The sequence below is a fragment of the Xiphias gladius genome, chromosome 7 (assembly GCF_016859285.1).
Source record: "Xiphias gladius isolate SHS-SW01 ecotype Sanya breed wild chromosome 7, ASM1685928v1, whole genome shotgun sequence".
In the NCBI taxonomy this organism is placed as follows: domain Eukaryota; kingdom Metazoa; phylum Chordata; class Actinopteri; order Istiophoriformes; family Xiphiidae; genus Xiphias; species Xiphias gladius.
This window is the reverse complement of record NC_053406.1, coordinates 14204712-14227403: the sequence shown is the minus strand read 5'-3', so window position 1 is coordinate 14227403 and position 22692 is coordinate 14204712. Positions and strand designations below refer to the sequence as shown.

Sequence of the window (22692 nt, the reverse complement as noted above, 5' to 3'; positions counted from 1 at the left end):
ACAATAGTGATAAAAAAATCACTGATACCAGCTTCTCAAATGTGAAACTGAACATATTTGGGTCTGTGATTATAAGGCAATTTCTTCACTTGGACTTCAGGGAATTATGGCATTTTTCTACTATTTTTTGATATTTTATAGACTAAACAACCAATCAGTCAGTAAAGAAAAGAACTGTCATTTCTGTTGATAATGAAAATAATTTATGCTTGCAAACTTAAAGTTGTCCTGTTATAGAATAATACTACTTTGCCCTAGGCTTTCTGTGTTGATTACTTTTCAGACAAAAAAAATTGATTTGATAAAGCACAACAAGTGAGCCCAAGATAAACTAAAACAGTTATGGTCTTAAAACTTCTGACTTTTAGTTTCTGTTCAAGACCAAGGCTGCATTGTGGAGGTTGGGGTACCACCTACAGTCGATATTCTACTTTTAGTGGTGCAAATTTCCAGCAAATTTTCGATAAATCAAAAGTGGACCGACATTATATGAAGTGAACCTGGGGGCGACAGAAAACCTCTCCGATGGTATTTCTTGGGGGAAATAATATATATATATATATTTATAAACACATATAAACATACACATATATAGATATGTAAATAATATTATATTTATACAGTGTATATGTATATAATTTATATTTATATAATATAAATGTAATAATAATGATAATAATAATAATCATCATCATCATCATCATATATTTCAAAATTGTGATGTGGTCGTTTGGGCCTCTCGTCTTGTTAAACTGTGGAAAATCGATTAAAAAAACAAAAGGTCGATCTCCGCCGGTCCACCTTAACACGCGACGCCATCGCCGTTGCCCCGCCCCGGTGAGGTGAGAGGAAGTGGATGGAAACAAGCAGGCCAGACCGACTCTGACAGCAGAAATACGTCTGTCGCCGGGGAACAAAACACTCGTAAAATACCGGACCCTGGCGCCTGGCCTTTGTCGCGAAAGTCCGGATGGTGTAGAAGTAGAAGACACATCAACATGGTACACACTTGGAAGCGTCTCTCGACGATGCTGAAACTACGGGTGTCACTTTTCGCCTTTCTTCTCGGTCTCGTCTCACCCGCCGACGCCAGGCTCCACCGGACACGACGCCTCAGCCCCACCACGGAGGAAACGGTAGAAACTTATAACAGATACTACAATTACGTTAGCCTGACCGGACGTCTACAGTCCTTAGCCGGGAAATACCCTCACATAGCCAACCTGTCGAGCATAGGTCAGTCTGTGGAGGGCAGGGAGCTCTGGGTGATGCGGATCACCAAGGACCCAGACGTAGACTCACCGGGGAAACCGAAATTTAAGTACGTTGGCAACATGCACGGCGACGAAACCGTGTCCAGGCAGGTGCTGGTGTACCTTGTGGAGTACCTGCTAACTAAATATGGGGAGGAGCAGCGCATTACCGAGCTGGTAAACGCCACGGATATTTACATCATGCCGAGCATGAACCCCGACGGCTTTGAGAAGTCCAGAGAGGGGGACTGCAATGGCGACAGCCGCGGTCGAAATAATGCCAAAAATATGGACCTCAACAGAAGCTTTCCTGACCAGTATGACGGGACGACTGTCGCTCCAGATAATATACCCGAGATCGTGGCTGTGATCAGATGGATCCAGGAGAAAAAGTGAGTTTAAAAAAAAAAAAAAAAAATCCTGTATGAAACACAAAACACAAACAAGAGTTTCCGCAAGAGTCTGTAGTCTCCAGTTGTCCGGGGCACAGGCTGGAACGGCTTCGGTAAACACTTTTGGGTCAATGTGTGTCCCGTCGTGGAGGATTTGGAGAGCGACACAACCTTTCCTGTCAATGAGCAGCTCGATTCTTCACCTCCCCCTTTTTTTGTGATTAAGGCCTCAGGTGCAGCGGGTGCCAGTCGGTCGTCTCAGCGGCAACTACTGCACTGAGACTTAGGTTCAACTGGGAGCAGAGCTGAAACAAGTAGCTGAGATATAGATTAGCCAATTGACCGAAAATGAATCAGGAAACGATTTTGATGATCGATTTATTGACTGAGTGTATTTGTGTTACACGCTGCTTGTCAGATGGAGCGAGCGATTTCAAGACATCACCTTGGGCTTCAGGGAATTGTGCCGGACATTTTTCACTATTTTCTTACATTTTATAAACCACACGATTAATTGATCAATCAAAAATAAAAAATTATTGGGGGACATCCTGGTAGGTGAACAGTTAGAGCGCATACATACAAACTCAATATCCACGGTTCAATTCCAGTGGACGACCTTCCTTAAAGCCAAACAAATCTTAAAAAATAAATGCTCATTAATCAATAACCAAACAACAGTTACCTGAGGCCTTAATCTCAAGAGTGACAAAATTTTTTGTCACTGAGTAATTTCCGTCTTTATTAGAGCCTGGGGTGGGGGAGACAATGTGTGAGTCACAACAGAGTTGGCAAGGACTGCTGTCCTGGGACACCATAATGGCAAGATGTGTAAAACTTCAACCCTGTTTGTACACAAATATTCAGCCAGTTAAAATAGCCCTGGGCTGCTCTGCAGAAAGAGGAATTTCCCTCTAAGAAGCTTCATGATTCATTAAAATATTGATTTTCGTGATGACCTATAATGCAATTCTCTCCTAATAACTTTTTAAAGGACAGTTTTTTTCAAGTTTTTTTCAATACAATACATGCCCACATGTACACTGATGCCACTCTAATGGCAGAGCTGAGGGTTAAAATCGTTCAGTCCGTGTTCTTTGTGAAAATGTATTCTTAAATTCAGTTTATGATATGAGACTTCACCAGTCAGAATTGGGCAAAAGAACTCGGTATCTCCCAAATTGACAGTCATTTTACTGCCAAATTCCCTTTTAACATCATTGCTAGTATGGACAGGAGGACCAGTCACACGGACCAGTAACTTCTAATATACATATATTGTTTTTAAGCAGACTTGAAAAAAATGTGAACCTATCCTGTCAGGCTGCGGCTAAAATCTGCCATTGTCTCTCTAGATTTGTGCTTTCAGGGAACCTGCATGGTGGAACTGTGGTCGCTAGTTACCCTTTTGATGACTCAGCCTTCCACCAGCGACAGGGCCACTACAGCCAGTCAGAGGACGACAGTCTGTTTCGCTACTTGGCCCTGGTGTATTCCCAGAACCACCCTGTGATGAAGACTGGCGAGCCCAACTGTCCTGATGCCCTGGAAGAAACTTTTAAAGATGGCATCACCAATGGAGCACAGTGGTATGACGTGCCTGGTAAGAAGGATCCATTGTTCATTGTTTTTAATGCTTAGTTTAGTGATTGAGAACTAATTATTGTAGATGAATGAAGGAGATTCAGGAAAGAATTAATGTCCCTGAAACCAGTGCTTCTCACTCATCATTGGTCATTCGCAATGCCACATCAGGCACACACAATATTCAGTCAAGAACTGAATAGAGTGGCCTGGTTTTGGTTTTTCCATGTATCAAAACACTGAAAAACTGTAAGTATTTAGGTTTAGAGTGCTCTATTCATCATGTTTTTTTGCCAAAGCCTGTAATTACTGAAAGTTTTAGTGGTGTTAGTAGACAGGATTACCATTGCACTGTGCTCATATGACAGCTTACTCTGGGCATATTACAGCCTAGGGGCTGCTGGGTTAAATTCTTCTGATACATCTTATTCGGATTCAGGAACAGGACTTCTATTCATTGCCTGGGCGAAAACTTGATCAGCATATTCTCTGGTCTTGTTTTGTCTGTGGGGTTGAGAGGTGGTGATGCAAGTGTCTGCAGCTTCAGTTTACCACACTACTTTTCCTGTTGAGATGTGCTTTTTTTTGTAAAAAAAAATTAAGGGTGCGGTCGTCCAATCTTTTTCTTTTCTTTCAGATTATAGCATGCATTTGCCTCAGTCGGATGTAGTACTGTAATTGTGAGTTTATGTTATGAAGTGGCAGTACAATAATTGTTTAGACCAACTGTTTAAGCCCCCCCCCCCCCCCAGCTTTTTTAAGTGTACGTAGTGAAATTGATCCAAAATTTCAGGAATTCTATGAAAAACTAGTGTTTGTTCCTGTTGCAGGTCACTTTAAGCCTGATATGATGTCATTACATGTCATCCTATCTGTTTTCTACCACAAGGAACTGGAGGAATGAATCATTACCAAAGCCCTGAGCTTACACTCTTCAAGGAAGAGTTTGCTATTAGCTATCTGTGTAAATCTCAGCTCTAATTTTCATCAGATACTGAAGCACAGTGAGTAGGGAATGACTATTTTAGCGTGAGAGGACCTATTTTGTTTTTGAGGTTTCTGAAACAGCCAGTGTGCAGACAGACAAGGTTCAGGCTGTTAGTTGAGGCAGTCATTATCTCAGCAGCAGCAATGTCCATAGTTCAGAATGAAGATAAGACCGCAAGAAGTGTAAATCAGGGGAATAGACAATACTTGTATCTGTCTTGACACCTCTCAGTGGACGAAATATCACTGCTAAAACTGGGCTAATGGCAGATGATGGAAATGGTCAGGACATTGTGTGATATAATGAGTGGTCCAGGCAAAGCGCCAGAACCAGAAGTCAAGAACAGGAGATTATTTTGTGCTGCGGTCAGGGCTTGAAATAATGATTCAGCATAACATGTTATCTTAACTCATAATCTTTTGACACAGTCTAGCCTCAGAGGGCGTCCTTTTCTTGTGAACTGTATTTTGTTTCATGGAACCCACAGCACATAACTAAGGTGCCTTTTCTTTGCTTTTTGCCTTTCATTATGTCCACTTTGTGGTGTAATTTTTTAGACCGTCTAAGCTGTTCAGAATACTTATGGGTTGTTTGTTCAAAGCTGTAGGTTTAGATTATTGTAAAACAGCATTTACTGAAATGTAAGGGAGCAAGGTCCAGAATATAATTTTACTGTAGGAAAATAGAGTTCTATTGTTGTTATAATCTGAGAGCCCTCTCTGTGCCTGAGCATGTTCAGACCTCATACTTTCATGCTGCATCACTGTAAGATTTCGACAGTCATATGATGGCAGTACTTTCCTAAATAATTTTCCTCTTGGATTATCATTTGAAATGTTTGGCTAAAAATAGCATATATTTTTTTATTGCATTGTATCTCACATTATAAGCACCCCAGGGCCCTACACAGAAAGTTGAGCTGCTAGCACTGACTTTGGCTCTATTGTCTGGCCAGTGGTTTCCTGCTAAGTTTAGGGTGTGTCACCGGATCTGGTACATAGACAGGATATTTAAGGTTGGTGCTGCCATAGTCAGCATATGGAGGATGTTTACTTTAAGCAGTTTGTGTCAAAGACAATGGTATTGATCAAGTTTAAACAGTGGTAAATCAAGTTTATTCTACGTGACTTAGCATAGGACAACGCCTAACATCTTGTGACCAGAGAAAAAGGTTTTATTTTGCTTGTTATGCTGTTACAGGCAGGTATAGCTGAATGTAGACTTAGAGTTATTTGCTCATCATTAGCAGGTGTGAGTCTTTTAAGGCTCAAATTGGTTCGGTTGAGCTAGCACCCTGCTGTCTCTGCTGCCACCACAGAGGGTAAATCCTGTAATGAATCACCCTGACTCCTCTCTATACACTGCCCATAATCAAAATAAGTTCAGATGGCATGGTCCCTATTGTACTTTGGGAATGTTTGTACCCACCAGTTTAGTACTGATTACTCTGGGGCATTCAATGGGGGACGCCCCTCTTATATTTATTAAAAATTAAGCATATCTGTTCTGTTAGTCCAATGAGAGACGGACAACTGAAAAACACGTCTGAAACTTGAGCTGTCAAGCATTTATTACGTCTTCTGAGGTGGCCCTTTCCAATTTTCAGTGAATGCCATGGTAGCCAGTCACCCTCACCAAGTTTCAGACCGCTGGACAGCTGTCGCTTGACCGAGAATGACTCAGAAGAACTTGAGTTTGTGGTGTATTTTGGTATGTCTGCTCTCAGAGGCAAGGCATGCACCAGATCACAGTCTGTGGCTTTTATCCTTAGCTTGTAAGGGATGAATTGTAATTTTCTTTACTGATGAGATTGTTAAAAAATTGGCTGAAGTATGGATGTCTGACAATTTAACCAAATGGTCGGTACAAGTAGGAGCATTATGACATGTAGATGTTCAGTACAACAGAAAGGAGTGAAATAAAATAGGCTGCAAAAAGCACTGAATGAAGTAGTATGCATGGCACTTCATTACCCATATATAACTGTGATATTAGCATATTGGAAAGTCTTGGGGTTCTGTATATTAGGTGTTTTGTGTATCACTTTCATTAAAGCATTGTAAATAGATTTATATGAACCCCAGGGAAAATACTCTTGTAAGTCAAAGAATGTGCTTGGACCTGTCTTTGTTGTGCTTTACAGCTAGCTACAGCTGGTGTGGTTGATGTCTTTCTTATTGAGACTGGTGGGTGGCTGTTTGATTTACTGAAGTTATTTGTCAGTGTTTGGTGTGTGAGCCCTTCCACTTTGACTGTTCCAAAGTGGCAAATAGTGGCCGTTTCACTGGGTTCGTGTGGCCACCCAGCAGGTAGTCATGGCAATCCTCCAGCCAATGAGCCTCTGGCTGCCTGGTGTCATTCCAGAGGGATGGCCAGCTGAACAGCCTGCCCTCCAGTGTTTCTTTCTGTTTGCCTTAGTAGACAGCTAGATTGGCTGGCAAACTGCAGATGTCATGGCGTCTTGCCACGTTAAACACTGTCTCTTCGGTGCCACAGCTTAAAGACAAACATGGACTCAGGCCTGGCCTGGCACCGGTGGGTGTTAAATTTAGTAAAGCAGAGCATGTTTTGGAATTTACTTTGAGTACAGTTTCACATGTGTTATACACATCACTACAATTCCTGCATTTAGACATATCCTTGTCTTTAATCTAATATGTAATTGAATGCCATTTCCAACATGTTTGGTCTATGATATTTTTGGCTTGTTATCCAGGAGGGATGCAGGACTACAACTACCTCTATGGAAACTGTCTGGAGATCACCATGGAGCTGAGCTGCTGCAAATATCCTCCTGCTACTGAGCTCCATAAGGAATGGGATCTGAACAGGGAATCCCTACTAGCCTACATGGAAAAGGTAGAGCTTATAACTTAAAAAGAGTAATGATATATCAGCATTAATCACAATGTACCTTCTGTTTTGTTTTTTTTAAGGATAATGCCACAATCCAACCCTGTTTGATAACTTAGGCATAATATTTCTCCAGTTCAGCGAGATGTCCTTGGCATTGAAAATAACGCTGTCTTCCAGGTACATATAGGTGTTCGTGGATATGTCAAAGAGTCCGTCAGTGGCGCTGCCCTCACCAATGTCAGCATTGTGGTGGCAGGCATTCGCCACAACCTGACCACCGGAAAGTATGGCGACTACTACCGCCTTCTGCTCCCAGGCACATACAACATCACAGCTGTGTCCCCAGGGTGAGTAATACCACTGAACTTCCTTTGCATGGCAGGGTTTCAAAAACAGAGCTTATGCATTGAACGAAACACTAGTCAGGTTTCAAATTTCATTACATTTAGCATTATAGCCAGCGAGCAGTGCGTTTATCGCTGCTTGTTGCCTGTTGATTGTTGCCAGATCTGGCTTTTCAAGACTATCAAACAATGAAGCTCAGTCTCAGTCTATTCTCCAGATTTAACCACATGTGCTGCACTAAATAAATGATTAACACCAGCTGTTTCCTCCTTAGAGTTAGAGAGTAAGTCTTTGTTATCGAAGTGAAGAAACGATATTTCACAAGTTCATTGTTGAATGCTACTGTTAGAGAGATTAAAAGGAAATGCACTGATGATTTTTTTTTTTTTTTTTGTCATGGCAACTGTGACATCTAATTTTGATGCTTACTGGTGATTTAAAGGTGAACTTGAAGTCTTCAAGCATGTGTTTTTTTTTTTTTTTTTTTCTGTACACAGGTACACATCAATGACATTCCACAATGTCCAGGTCATGGAGGACAAAGCCACAAAACTTAACTTTACCTTGGCAGCTGTGGGCAGTGAGGCTGCAGGTAGCAGCATTGTGCCTACGTACTCCACGCCATCCACCAGTGTTCCAGACATCTCCACCACCACTACAAACTCTCCAGACTCCACCCAGAAGTGGGTGGCTCCCTCTGAGGGAAACCAGAACAGCCCTCCTTTGCTTCCACCTGAACATCAACCCATCCAGCCCCAGGAATTTCGTCACCACAACTACGCAGACATGGAGCTCTTCCTACGCAAGTACAGCAGCGAGTTCCCCTCTATTGCCCATCTTTACTCTATTGGCCGCTCTGTGGAAGACCGCGAGCTCTATGTGATGGTCATCTCAGACAAACCCACTGTTCATGAGCATGGTATGTCTTACGTGGCAGTATAATAGAGTTATTAAGGGATAGTTCCTTTTGTTTACATTTAATGAAGACTGTGCCTCTAAATGATAGTGTACATTCTTTGGTATCATGTTAATATGTATTTTAATTTTGCCTCTTACTCTTTGTTTCCATGCCAGGCGAGCCCGAGTTTAAGTATGTGGCCAACATGCATGGTAATGAAGTGGTGGGCCGCGAGTTGTTGCTCAACCTCATTGAGTACCTGTGTCGTAACTATGGTACTGACCCAGAGGTCACTCAGTTGGTCAACAACACCCGCATTCACATCATGCCTTCTATGAACCCTGACGGCTATGAGGTAGCCACTGAAGGTAGGAGAAAGGGACACACGGGCGCACAATGAGACGGTTCTGCTTAGGCAACGTTAAAGTAACAGTATCTGCACAGTATGAAATTAAGACTAGCAACATTATGGAATATATTTTAGTATGCAGGTCACAAAGGTATTAGATGTATTGCTATGGTGCAAAGGTATAACATTACAGGACTTGAACAGTAATTTGATCATTTGACTAGCATTCCTTTGGTGTATGTTGCTAGCTGCTATCAAACTTACAGCCACTGTAAATGAAACAGGGCTTGCAAAGTGACCAGACCACATTCATACACACATAGAGACTTGAGTGATCACAAAGAAATTGGCTGTATGTTCTTTGTTCATATAAGTTTAGGAGGTAGACCATCAGATTTATTGATGAGTTTGTGTTATGCCTATATCATAAATGCACCATTGTGCTTCTGTGAACACCTTTAAAGTATGGGAAAGTTTCACAAAGCACTCCCTCCTTCCTCCATCTGCCACTATCCTTTAGCTGTTAGCTGCTGCTGATGTGTGACATGAAGTACAGAGAAGATGAGGTGTACATCTTCAAGTAGGAACATGCTGTGGTTACAGATGCAGATAGATGTAGATGACTCTTCGTTATTGCTTATTTCCTCACAGGTGATGTAAAGGGCTACAGAGGGCGCAATAACAGCAACAATTTTGACCTTAACCGCAACTTCCCGGACCAGTTTACCACAATCACAGAGCCCAGACAGCCAGAGACTATAGCTGTGATGAACTGGCTGAAGAGCATCCCCTTTGTCCTGTCAGCCAACCTCCATGGAGGTACGATGTTATTTTGAGCTTTTAGTGCCTAAGATTGTAGTCTTTCAGTTTAACAGCTACCTTTTGATAATAATAGTCTGTTAATTTTATTTACAATTAAAAATATTACATTTTCTTATTTCTTACTTTCTTATTTATCTATTTTTTTGTTATTGAAACTCTCTAAAAGAGGGTAACAAAACCCATAAAGTTACTTCAACAACTCTAAAGGATTACTGCTACGATTTAAAGTCTGCAATTTAAATCTAAATATTTGGCTGGATTATGAAATGTCAACCAGTGCCTGCATATTGAAGTTTATTTTAACCACAAATTCAGGTGTTTTTTTTTCTTTAGTTTTTTGCTCCGTCTTATCTTTGTGTTGTGGAACTCAGGTTCCCTGGTGGTCAACTACCCCTATGATGACGACAAAGAAGGGACAGTTCAGTACAGCCAGTCGCCTGACGACAAGGTCTTTCAGCAGGTGTCTAGAGCATACTCACAGGTAACTGGACACTGTTGCTGTTGGATATGTTTCAGGCTGGGATAATGTCCGCTTGTGGTTTTATGTTGTAATTGAAAACAAAATGTGGAGTTAAAGCACTGTTGGAAGCCATGGGATTTTTATGAAATCTGTGGACAGACAAGGTTTGAAAACTTGACTACAATAGCACTCATTGTTTAGTTTTCTCTTGTGTTTGTTTTTGTGTGTGCAGGAGAATCCTCTGATGCACAATGGACACCCTTGTGAGGACCTGTACCCTGATGAATATTTTGAGGATGGCATCACCAATGGTGCCAACTGGTACAATGTTCCTGGTATGCCTACTTCTCTCATCCTCCTTTTCTGCTCACATTCATTTTTCTCCTACAGGAGATCAGGCAAAGCAGCCATTTATATTTAAGATTCTTCAGTTTATTCACATGATCTGGAAAGGTTGATTAGATGTAGAAAATAAGCTTTGCTCCCACCTGTTTGGCCAATTCAAACTTCTTTTTATATCCTTTAAAATACACCCGAGATTTTTATTTATGTTTTATATACAGTTTTAGTCATTTGATTTGTCTTCAAAAGGTGTATTCAGTCAAGCCAGAGTAGTTGTGGGCTTCACACAATGTTAAAGTTATGTTGTGGAGATTGTTAGTAAATCTGGCACATCTTTTGGTTTCTAAATCGTTGTGCAGCTAATAATGTTATTAAATTTAATCCACTAAGTGTAAAATTTGAAGGGCTGAAACGAACACATGCACCAGTTTCGAATTTCCACTCACTCATTTTTCTACAAAGAAAAACATTTGCCATCATAAATGCTGTAATCCCATAATCCTTCTACACATACTGGCTTTAAGGGAAACCTCAATTCACAATGTGAGTTTAAACAAGGATTTTTTTTTTTTCAGGTGGCATGCAGGACTGGAACTACTTAAACACCAACTGTTTTGAGGTGACCATTGAGTTGGGCTGTGCAAAGTACCCTATGGCCAAGGACCTGCCTAAATACTGGGAACAAAATCAAAGAGCCTTGCTTCAGTTTATACATCAGGTAATAAAACCAAATATCAACATTACTTCTAACTCCCCCCTTGCTTTCACTCAGTTTTGCATCTAATAATGCGTATGTGGTTATGTATCTCTTCAGGTCCATATTGGAGTAAAGGGCACAGTCTCTGACAGTAGTGACGGTACAGGAATTCCTAATGCCACCATTACTGTGGCGGAGATAGACCACAACATCACCACGGCTCATACTGGAGACTACTGGAGACTGCTGGCCCCTAACACTTACTCTATCACAGCCTCTGCTCATGGGTAAGATTTGAATATCAGGAAGAAGAACTGAAGAGCAAACAATTAAAGTGCGGTCACTGACAAAAGACTTGATTTCTGTGCTGTTACGTATCCGGTGCTATTAACTTTAAATACCTTTCCCTGTTGTCCAGGTATATGCCTGTGAGAACCTATGCCACAGTCTCAAATGAGAGAGTGGAGGTGGTGGACTTCAGACTGACACGTTTACACTCAGACTCTAAAGGCCAGTCTCAAAACGGCCCTCGACCCACACAGAACCCATCTGAGAAGGAGTTTCAGAGCCTAATCAAGGACCTCTCTCTAGGCCAGGGTTTGGAGCAGTTGGTCAGGAGCACAGCCACAGAGAACAGCTTCCGCTACCAACGCTACAAAGAATTGTCCGCGTTCATGAGGGGCCTCACTCTCAACTTTCCCGAAATTACATCCTTACACAGGTAGGCAGGCTTTATCTTCCCCCAAGCCCCGTATTTGAACCAACCCACATTATTTCCCTTTGAGAGTGCATTATTGATTAGAATCATACCTCTATACCTCTCATCTTCTGTTTGCCAAAAGTCAGTGCTATCCATAACCGTTCTGTGTTTCGTAACTTCAGTTACCGTTCTCGTTGCTTTGTATTGAAAGAATCTTATAATACTGACCTACATTTTGGTTTCTTCTCTTCTGTGTCCAGTTTGGGCCAAAGTGTAGAGTTTCGAACCATTTGGGCTCTGGAAATCTCCAACAAACCAGATGAACCTGAACCATCTGAACCCAAAATCCGCTTTGTAGCAGGGATCCATGGCAATGCCCCGGTGGGCACAGAGCTGCTGCTAGAGTTTGCCGCTTTCCTGTGTATCAACTACGGCAAGAACCCAGCCATCACCAGGGTGAGTTTTGGAGCTCCTCAGGAAGTATAGTGTTTGATAGGCTAGACTGGAAAATGATACTGTATATGTACCAACTGTGTTCAGCATGCAGCAAATTCTACCTTTTCAAAGATGGTAAATTTTGTTAAAAGAAATACACACAATTTTCTCATCACACTACTGTAGTGGAGACAACCACACTTTTTTTTTTTTTTTATAGCTGGGGTTGGGTTCAGTCAATTTACTATAATTTATTTTTAATAGTGAAAAAATAGTCCTGGGAAAAATCTTGTTCAGCCATGTCTGTAATTGTTCCTGCTCCATTTCCCTTCCCTAGCTGATCAACGAGACCCGGATTGTTATTGTGCCCTCTATCAACCCAGATGGACGAGAACAGGCTGTGGAGAAGCAGTGCACTTCCACCCAGGGCTTGACCAATGCTCACGGCAAGGATCTGGACACAGATTTCTTTGGTCAGTTGTATGGATTTGTGTGAGTGCAACTGAGAGACCGAGACAAAGAAGATCCAGTCTACTTATTCAGTGCAGATGTCAAAGATTTGTTGTGAATGTAATAAATAAATGTCATTGCCTGTATGTACACTTGCTATGAAAAGCAAAGCATGCTCTAACAGCTCTGTTTCCTGTCCACCATCTGTTTTCTTTTTAAGGCAATGCATCACAGCGTGTGGTGGAGGCCCAACCAGAGACCAGAGCGATGATGGACTTGATTCTTGAAAAGAGCTACACTCTCTCTGTTGCCCTCGATGGAGGCGCCCTTGTCACTACTTACCCTTATGACAAGCCTGTCCAGTCTGGTAACAACACTAGCCAGAAAAGTGCTTTTTGTTTGCTTACTTATTCAAAGTTTTCAAGTTTGTAAAGAATCTACCTTGTTAGGTTATATAATTTATAGTATATTTGAGTTGGTTAGTCTGCCCGTTTGGCCATAGATCCAGCACACAAGTCCCAAGCAAATTGTTTTGACAATTTGTGGCCAGATTACTTTAATATTTGGTATGCATGTTCATTGTCCACAGCATTGATGAATCCTGATGCATTTGGAGATTAACCGTTGTTTCCTTACTCACCACCATCAGGCCAAATCTTGCAGATACATTTAAGAAACATCTAAATCTAACTGATAGATTTCCACGACAATTACTGAACACATTTAGTTTCCCTCGAAGATGAACCCCCTCCAGTTGGACACTCCATGAACCTTCTTGTAGCGCTACTTGTGAGCCAGAATATCACCTTTGCACACAACATGCAAATTTTATCTAGAACTGACTGCTGAAGTTATGCTCCCAAGAAGATAAACCCTAAGCCCTTTTGATATGAAAGACACTACAGCCTTTTCGATAAGCACCACGCTCAGGACAAATATTATATTTTTAGCCCTATTATTGATAAGGTTATGCGATTCAGTAAATAATAATTTTGTTCTAGTGTCCAACACTTCACACAACATCCGGATGCTAGTAGTGGGGCTTTAGACTTTGTTTTGACTTCGTGATATAAAAGATTGAGAAATGAAGTCACAGCACTATTGTACTTTTCCTTTACTGGCAACAGCTTGAATTGACAAGCTTTTCATTTTCAGTTATACACATATTATAATAATTATAATTTTCAAAGAGCAAGACAAAGGATATGCACTCTGAACACAAATTGCTGTTAAACATCACTTTATATAAGAAAATATTTGTCTGTATGCTTTTATTTCATCATTTGTAATCTTTCCAGTTGAAAATGAAGGCACATTGAAGTACTTGGCGAGTGTTTATGCCAACAACCACCCCAAGATGCACCTTGGGGACACTGGATGTTCAAATAGTGGACAGAGTATGTAGTTCAATTACTATAAATAATTCCTGTCATTTTGGTCCTGAATATCAGTCAGTAAGAAGATGATAGTGGTTAACAGCTAATGGAACTTTTCTGTCACTCAGTGGGCAACATCCCTGATGGAGTTATGAGGGCAGCAGAGAGACAAAGTCACATGGGGAGCATGAAGGTAAGTCTCTCCACCCCTGCACCTGTGAAGTACACTTAATTTTTCAGTGGAGTTGAACAGTTTTGAGATCCTGAATCTTAGTTTGGAGATACCTGTCAAATCAAATGGGAAGTAAAGCAGAGTCAGAAATGGACCTCCGCCCACTTACTGTCTAATGTGTCATCATGCGTCTACGTGTCCTCCCAGGATTTCAGCATGGACTTTGGCCACTGTCCAGAAATCACAGTGTATACTGGCTGCTGTTTGTTCCCCCCTGCCGAGCAGCTGGCCACACTCTGGGCTGAGAACAAGAAGGCTCTCCTAAGCATGTTGGTGGAGGTATGATGCAAGAGTTTTATCAGCACAACATGGAGAAGTTTAATTGACCTGTTTAACATTGATACACTATTGTAACCCATTTTAAAGGAGATATTTTTAGAAAGTCATACAGCAGTGTGAAAACATGAAATTAGTGAGTGCTCTAGCTTTAAATAAGTGTATGTATGTATGTATGTGTATGTGTGTGTGTGTGTGTGTGTGTGTGTGTGTGTGTGTGTGTGTGTGTGTATGTATACATGTGTGTGTGTGTGTGTGTGTATATATGTGTGTATATATATGTGTATGTATGTGTATATGTATGTGTGTGTATGTATGTGTATATGTATGTGTATATATATATGTGTATGTATGTATGTATGTATATGTATATATATGTGTATGTGTATGTGTATGTGTGTATATATATATATATATATATATGTGTGTGTATAGTTATATACATATAATCATCGGATCAAAGATTTAAGATGACCTATTTAAGAGTTTAAATTTTTCCCATCATCCCTAGCCTTAATTCTCCCTCCATTTCTACCCCATCCAGGTCCATAAAGGTGTGCGTGGTGTGGTGAGGGACAAGAGTGGAAAGCCTATTGTTGGGGCAATCATTGTTCTGAATGGGGGTGTGAGAGTCTTTACTGCAGAGGGCGGATACTTCCATGCGCTGCTGGCTCCTGGCAACCACAATATTGAAGCTGTTGCTGATGGCTACCAACAACAACGTCAAGAGGTACACAGTTAGATATAGACCATGTATCATGCGGGCTAGGAATGTACTATCCTTCAGGAAGATGGAGATGATGGGATAAAAAGAGGATAATGGTGTAGTAACACTTTACCAGTACAGTTATTTGAAGTAGCCATGGAGTGGCATGTGGAGATGAAATCCATTTCCCTTTTGAAACCGGTAAAATTATTATAAGTTTGAAACATTACTGTTATGGAGTAAAACATGTTTTTATTAGATGAGATACGTCTCACGGTACAAATTGAGGCAATTTTTAAAGAGGTAGTGTTTTAATTATGTACCATGTATTGTAATTGTATGGTAATGTACTTATTATTTTTAAAAAGAGGGTGAATACTTCCATGTGCTGCTGGCTATGATCCAAGTGTAAACAAAAGGGTAGACTCACTACACATTATGAACACAAGATTAGAACCTGCAGCTTTCACTCTCACATTAATTGACAGGCTTTACTGTACAAAGGCTAACACTAAACAACAATACATTTGAACATGTTTTCTGATGGGTTTTTTTTTTTTCTTCTTACATCAGAAATATTTTAAAAACAACAGCAAAAATCTGTTATATATATTTACCTCAGATTTATGTTCAAGAACACAGACTGGTTTGTTAAATTAATTTATATTATGACATGAGAAAGTTACTTTAACAGGGCTTAGGTTTGGCTTTGACTGATTATAAATTTTTATGACAGGAACTGATGGAAAGTTGAAATCAAACCCCCCCCCCATTGTATCCACATGCAGTCATTTGTACGGGTGCTGATCTTATGCACACATACAGTACACTACAAAATTAGAAGTTGATGCTTGCAAAAAAAGAATTAGGTGGACTGACCACAGTGGACTCTGCTTCAGAAGATGCAAACCCAACAAAGGCGCAGCATTCACAGATTTTGGCTTCATAGGTCTTGCATAATTTGACTTTATTAAACTGTTCATAAAGAGGAACTTCATGTCAAAACATTAAATGACTTTTTTTCTTTAACATATTTTGTTCAAACATTTGAAATATTAATCCGTCTTGCTTATTACATGGCAAGGGGAACAAAAAAAAACAAAAAAACAAAAATTAACCCAACATGTTCATTACATAGAAAGTCTGTGGGAGAATATTACTGTGGTTCACCTTTAATGTCCACGTCTATGAAAGGTGTAGGGCGCAGCACACAAAATCTCTCTATCACCTCCACCTTTCCATTTGGCTTCTCTGAAATTAGAAGCGTTGGGTAGGCCAGCTCTTTAAACAGATGTTCCTTAATGTTACGCCCCAGCTGCAGACTGTAGGCTGGGAGCTTCCCGCAAGGACTAAAGAGCAGGGGATCCACCACTGAATGATATGTCTTCTGGTACTCTGTTACCGTGAAGCCATGGATCATCAGAGGACCTGGCTGACTGGTTGGCACACTGCTGGAGGTCCTCTCTTCAGTAGAGAGTGCTCTGTCTCCCTGGGGCAGTGTGAGATCTGGCAGAACAGCAGCGTTCCTTATATACCTGTCATCCAGGGGCTTCTGGGGCTCTGCTTCACTTTGCTCACACACCAAGTCCAGATCATGACTTGGGGGCAACATGGATGTCCTCTCCTTAAGAGCCTCCCCATATTTCTTAGGACATCGAATACTCCGTCTTAGGCCATAGGGACGCATGTCATACCTCTAGAAATGAAAGGCACATTAGTTTCAGTGGATTTGGAGGCCTCTGTTGATTCTTTTGTGTCTTGCTGTCAGAAAACAACCATCAAACCATACTGATAATGAAAAGAGGTAAGGAATTAGGATCAAGAGGTGCACTTACTCTTTGGGTGTGTGTTCAAGCCACATTACTGAATCAGGTCTGAAACCACATGGTTTGAAGTCCTTCTTTTTTGCATTTAGAGTCTACTTTCCCCATATTTTAAACTGAAAAAAAAGTGAGTTCTGATATTCTTGTAATTTACCTCTCAGAAGATAACTGAGTAATTTTGGATTTATATGAGCCAGTGTTCAAATCCTATTTTAGATTTACTAGACAACCTGCACCAGATTATACTAAGCAGTCACACCTGCTGTTGAGCCTTGCTAATTAAATCATTAACAGCCCCACTTCTGTATGGAGCTTTAGCAGACAGCTAAATGTGTTTTACCTCCTTTTCAAGAAACAGCCAGGATGGATAAGAAGATGTGGTAGAGCATGATGTTTTCTTTTACTTGTTGCATTTTGAGTGAAAACTTAGACATGAAATGAGTAGAAAAACAAGCACAACAAAGAAAACTTCATCTTAATGATTTGAATTTCACATGCCACTAATGGACTCTTCAAGTCAGCAAAAGTTTGTGAAGTTCTTGAAACAAGTTTTTTTTTTTTTTTTTTTTTAAGTACCTTGATTAACATGGCCACAGTTCTTCAGATGGATGTGCCTTATTTTGACTGCAACAGTTTGCAGTTTATACACAGAAGCTGCCAAACTCCAAACAACTGCAGAGAAAAGTTTGATTTTGATTTTTGACATAGACCTCTCCTATTAGGAATGTTGCTGTTATACTATAAATCATCCTCCTAACATTCATGAATTGTGACCACGTGTCAGGAAGGCTCAGAGGTTTATTGAAGTATTTTTGCTGTGTTCCAGGTGGTGGTCTCTTCCTATGAAGCTGCTAGCTCCATCATCATTGAGTTTGACATGGACAACAGCATCTTTGGCCTGCCCAGAGAGTTTGTGGTGGCCAGTGCAGGTAAGCATGTCTATGCAACGGCCTTTTCAGCGCTGACTAAATGCATTATTTGACAAAAATAAAGCCTCCATCATATATCATTAGGTGTTTTGGCTACTGTAAACTGCTAAAATGGTATTCTAACCTGTAATTTGTTGTTGATGTCATGTTCTGATTTAATGTCAACTGTTACCATGCTTTGTAGCTCTTATGATGCAACTCTTGCTAGTGATAATAGTCTAAGAATCACACAGTTCACCTCTTAAATGGTTTGACTCCATCTAGTATGTTAGTCCTGTGGTCTTTAACACAGATGATGGGCATTCATTAGCTGCCTCCCCTTCTCAAATACTGTTAAAGCACACTGACTCTTTTTCAGTGTTTTTTATGAGCAGTTTGAACTCTTTGAAATAAACAGAGTTTTGACCAAGAAATTTTGTCCACACTGTAGTGACAGCGTCTTCCCACAGGATCTTTGTCATTGACAGTCAACCTTATATTTAGTGTACTTAATCATCAGCACAAAATAATCTCATCGCTCCATTGTTTAATCCAATGTGTGTGATTTGAATAATTTTTTAAGTCTTTAAATGTTCTCCTGGCTATAAAGTTTTGTGTGTGCACGTATGCAGACATGTTGAGATGTGGATTTCTCTTCCTCCCTGCAGCGGCTTCGATGACAGCATTGGTGGTGACGGCGTGCATCATCTGGTGTGTGTGCACAGCCAAGTCTAATCGTCAGAAGGACGGCTTCCACCGTTTGCGACAGCACCGCGATGATTATGACGACGAGATCCGGCTCACTTCTATGGGCTCCAAAAAGTCCCTGCTCGCCCACGAGTTTCAGGATGAGAGTGAAAGCGATGAAGAGACACTGTATGCCAACAAAATCTAAGAACAGTTGCACCAATTTGGCTGTTGGCTCAGTATTTTTCTTTTGATCTCCCCCTTAAATCAAACCCCTGGCCAACAAGGTACAGGTTGAACTTTGGGCAGCATCTCTCTCTCTTTATGACTGAGATATAAGAGTGACTGAAGACACTTTGTTCTGTTATACCAATAAGCTCTGAGCACTCACTTCTGGTCACACGGTTATTAGTGCAACTAAATCAATACTTAGAAGAACATCATGCTGGTGTCTTGACTGAAGGGCTTGCTTTTTTTTGTGCTGCATCTCTGCTTGATTGGTTCAACAAAAGGACAGAGGTTGAAGGTGACAGAGAGGGAGAGGGAGGAAGAGGTTTGGTCCACTGTGGCTCTCATCCGTCCTTTTTGCAGGTTTTTGAGTCCCGCAGCTCTTTATTTTTTATTTTTTTGGTTTGATTCCGAGCCATTTAAGCGTGCTCTTGAAGACCACTACCTGTCCTGCCAGGCTGAGGGGTCAAGCCGATAAGTCCAAATAAACATTTGTTTAGTGGATGTGTAATGAACTCTGGATTGAAGTGCTTAATCTCTCTCAATCTCCCCACTGATATGTCATCACCATGTGTTTCTTTCAGTTCTACTTTGAGCAAGGAAATCAGAAGTATCATCTGTTTGTTTGATTTAAGATGCCATTGCCACGTTGAAGTGTCCGAGCCTTTTGGAGACTGAATCCAATACTGTGCCTTGGCTTCTGTAAAGTTTACAGTCTGGTCTGGCTGTAGTATGTGACAGAAAGCAGCAACAAAGTGAAGAGATGATACTTGGTCCATGTTTGAATTTTATCCATCCTATACTCAGGTGGTAGGAAGAGAGAGAAATTATGATTAAAGGACTGCTCAATTCCAATGTTGCACTGTTTCTGCACAGATGACTCTAGGCTAGCTGATCTGGATTCAATAGTTTTGTATTTTTCCAGCGAGTCAGTGTTGTGGCCAAAATCATAATGCGAGCTTCTCGAAAGCTTTAAAACATCAGGGAGAATCTGTTGAATGAAACCCTTCTCAGTTAGTGCAGGGTCCTCTGATGTATGCACGGAGGTCGCTTGAACAAAATGGAAAGCAAGGATCGTCCCGTATCATTGGCCAAGAACAAAACTCTGAATCTCAAAATAGGTAATCGTGAAAAGAATGTGTATATGTTTTTTTCTTTTTGGATTTAATGGGTTTGTTTTAGGATCATTTCAAACTGTCTATACATGGAACATTGCTGAGTTTCTCATGTCACATTGAGTCTGTGCCCTGTTTTTGATCAAGAATGTGCATTTTTACCATGTCTACAATCTCACTATAAGGAATATCAATATTGTTTTCATTTGACTATCTTAATGTGTTTTCCCCACTAAACAATACTATGAATATGACAAAAGTCGTACCAGCTTTGTCCGTCCATTAATGATCAAGAAGTCAGTGTCACCTGCCACCTCGAAACTTATTGTAAAACAAAGAGGACATAGGTAATAATCCATTTGACTAAGAAGTGCATGTTCCTTCAAACACTCAGCGGGGACAATGACAGATTGCCTTAGTGGCTTTAAAGAACAGTGTAGTCTGGTGTGAAATGATAATGCAGTAATTTGCCATCTCTCATTTCTCTGAAGGTCATTGGACAACAAAATCTGAATGGGGTTTATGGACAAATCAAGGGAGCAGGTTTGTGTGCAGACGTGCAAGTGAACTGGAGAGTTATTAGAAGAAAAAGTGAGACCGCTATGTTAATACTGTGCTCAAATGTCCTCTATGGCAGTGAATTTCACTTCTAGCAAATCAGGTGACCTGCCAAAAACCAAACGAATATGGTTTTCCTTACATTAGAAATCCACGTGGAACTATTCCTAACTAAATTGAAATTGTTGCACAGGATCATTTAACCATCAGGTGGCTCTGAGATTGGGGATGCTCTGCATGTTTTTCATCACATACATACATGAATACACAATTGTTTGCTAAAGAATTTGCCTTGATTTCCAGCTACTTGGAGAAGATATTCTTTCATTCTAACAGATGCAGCTGTCAGTCACGTTAAACCTGATATCTGTGTAGAGAGACAGTTTTGTACATTATTTTTCTTTCCTATACTGTCTGTGAATGCGTGTGTATGAATTTTGAAAGTTGAGCGTGTGTCAGGGTCACGCTGTGTTGGTGTGAAGATTTTATATGAACTGGAATTGGCTGTAAATAATATTTGCTACTTGTGAATGGGAAAATAAGTGCAGTTCATGTCCACCATGAATCTGCACACAGCAAAAGATTTCGTAAGAACCTCTGTGTGATCGTGACACGCTAACATGCACAAAGACCCATAAAACACAATGAAATAAAAACCTCTCACAATGTGTCTCTTGCTGTTTGTGTTGCATTGTATGGTACTGCTTTTTGGATGAATTTGTTCCTCGGTCAGGAGCAGGATAGTGACAATGTAGTCTTCAGGCTCCTCAGGGAATCAGTGGCGCTCAATCACACATGCCTGCTGTAAGAGAAACAGTGAGGAACAGGGTTTTAATACCAATAAGTTTATGGAACAGCATTTAAATCCACTTCCCTCATTAAACCGTGATGTAGAAAGGGATCAGCTACCACATAGTGGTTTCCGCCATTAAAGATTAACAAATACTTGATGGCATTTTCAGTCTTTTATGTACATGTACATGAACCAATCCAATTATCAGCAAATTCAAATACAGAAAAAAAAAACCTTAACAGTTAGCAGCCTTTGCCAAATGCATTACACTGACACTTCTCCTCCACCACGCTGGTCAGATCGCTCAGAGCAACATAACAGTTCACATCTACTGGGCCTCCTCTGATCTCACCCGAGAAGGAGACCGCACTTTCATATCAACACCCTGTCATCTCACGATGTGGCGTCTTCTCCTTTGAAGGCACAGTAGCATTGTTTCAGTTACTCAGATGTGATACTCTAGCCTTTATCATCCTGTTTTGGGCAAGGAGGAGAGGAGTGGGAGATGAATGAAGCGATATCTGTTTGACTTGGACCCACCAAAAGCGGAAAGACAGCGTGCTGATAAGTTTGTGAAAGGGGCACTGGTGGAGCAACTGAGGAGCATCATAACATCAGAATCCAGTTTAGAAGACTTCATAAAGTCTCTCCAAAGAGAGAGTGCAGCAACGCAACTATCAACTTGTACAAATCAGAAGTTGAGAGAACCTCTGTCACTCACAGCGACACATGTCATAGACTCATTGTCTGGCCCTCAATCTGGGGACCTAACCACCTCAACAGCAGATGGAAGCCCAGCGGGAAGACAGGGGGACCTGCCCTTAGCCTCTGCCCCACACGAAGTGCATTAGGTGGGAGAAAGAGGGGCCACACCTATAGGGGAGCCCCATACCCTAGAGCGGACCTGTTGATATACTCTGGATGAAGTCCTAATGTTGTCCATGATTGATTAGAGACAAACGTAAATACGCCATTGCAGGTTTTGATTTGGACATTTATCCCATTAGATAATTATTTAAAAGTTTCAAATCAAAGACTCTTATACATTACAGCCTCTCCTTTATGTCAGCAATTAGTTTTTACATCACAACTGCATCTCTCAGTAATAAGTAAAGGTCTAAAACTACAGCTAACATAAACACCCCTCCCAAATTTAGGAGATAAAATAGCAATAAATATGGTCTGCCAAGGATAAAAATGTCTTGCCATACCTGACTGGGGATACATAATGACATTAAAGAGACCAAATACATGGGGCGTAGGAAAAACTGTTCCTTGGCAGCAACATACACGCTCTAATGAGCTACATCTTGGGAAATTTTGACCAGATTGAGATGCAAACAACAGAAAACCTTTAGCTAGGCCAACTTGTGAGTCTGCTTCCTGTGGCTGAGTATCTGCCGTCTCGTCTGGCACAAA

The 22692-nt window shown here is 40.9% G+C and overlaps 2 protein-coding genes across 2 annotated transcripts; one reads left to right on the top strand and one right to left on the bottom strand.

Moving 5' to 3' along the window:
• The first annotated feature begins 823 nt into the window (after nucleotides 1-823).
• cpda (carboxypeptidase D, a) lies at nucleotides 824-21150 on the top strand. The gene is made up of 21 exons (XM_040130148.1): nucleotides 824-1645; nucleotides 3001-3248; nucleotides 6934-7076; nucleotides 7251-7420; nucleotides 7916-8337; nucleotides 8493-8684; nucleotides 9317-9484; nucleotides 9859-9968; nucleotides 10180-10282; nucleotides 10865-11007; nucleotides 11104-11273; nucleotides 11405-11707; nucleotides 11947-12142; nucleotides 12459-12594; nucleotides 12792-12938; nucleotides 13870-13968; nucleotides 14076-14140; nucleotides 14327-14458; nucleotides 15000-15185; nucleotides 17811-17913; nucleotides 18561-21150. Exons 1-21 carry the CDS (start codon nucleotides 999-1001, stop codon nucleotides 18785-18787), a joined length of 4110 nt encoding a protein of 1369 aa, XP_039986082.1. The 5' UTR covers nucleotides 824-998; the 3' UTR covers nucleotides 18788-21150.
• On the bottom strand, nucleotides 16112-17251 carry LOC120791637 (uncharacterized protein C22orf31-like). Its single transcript, XM_040130149.1, has 2 exons — nucleotides 16997-17251; nucleotides 16112-16857 (listed from the first exon to the last, which is right to left on the bottom strand). The coding sequence occupies exon 2, from the start codon at nucleotides 16846-16848 to the stop codon at nucleotides 16318-16320; it is 531 nt and encodes a 176-aa protein (XP_039986083.1). The 5' UTR covers nucleotides 16849-16857; nucleotides 16997-17251; the 3' UTR covers nucleotides 16112-16317.
• Nucleotides 21151-22692: the final 1542 nt, after the last annotated feature.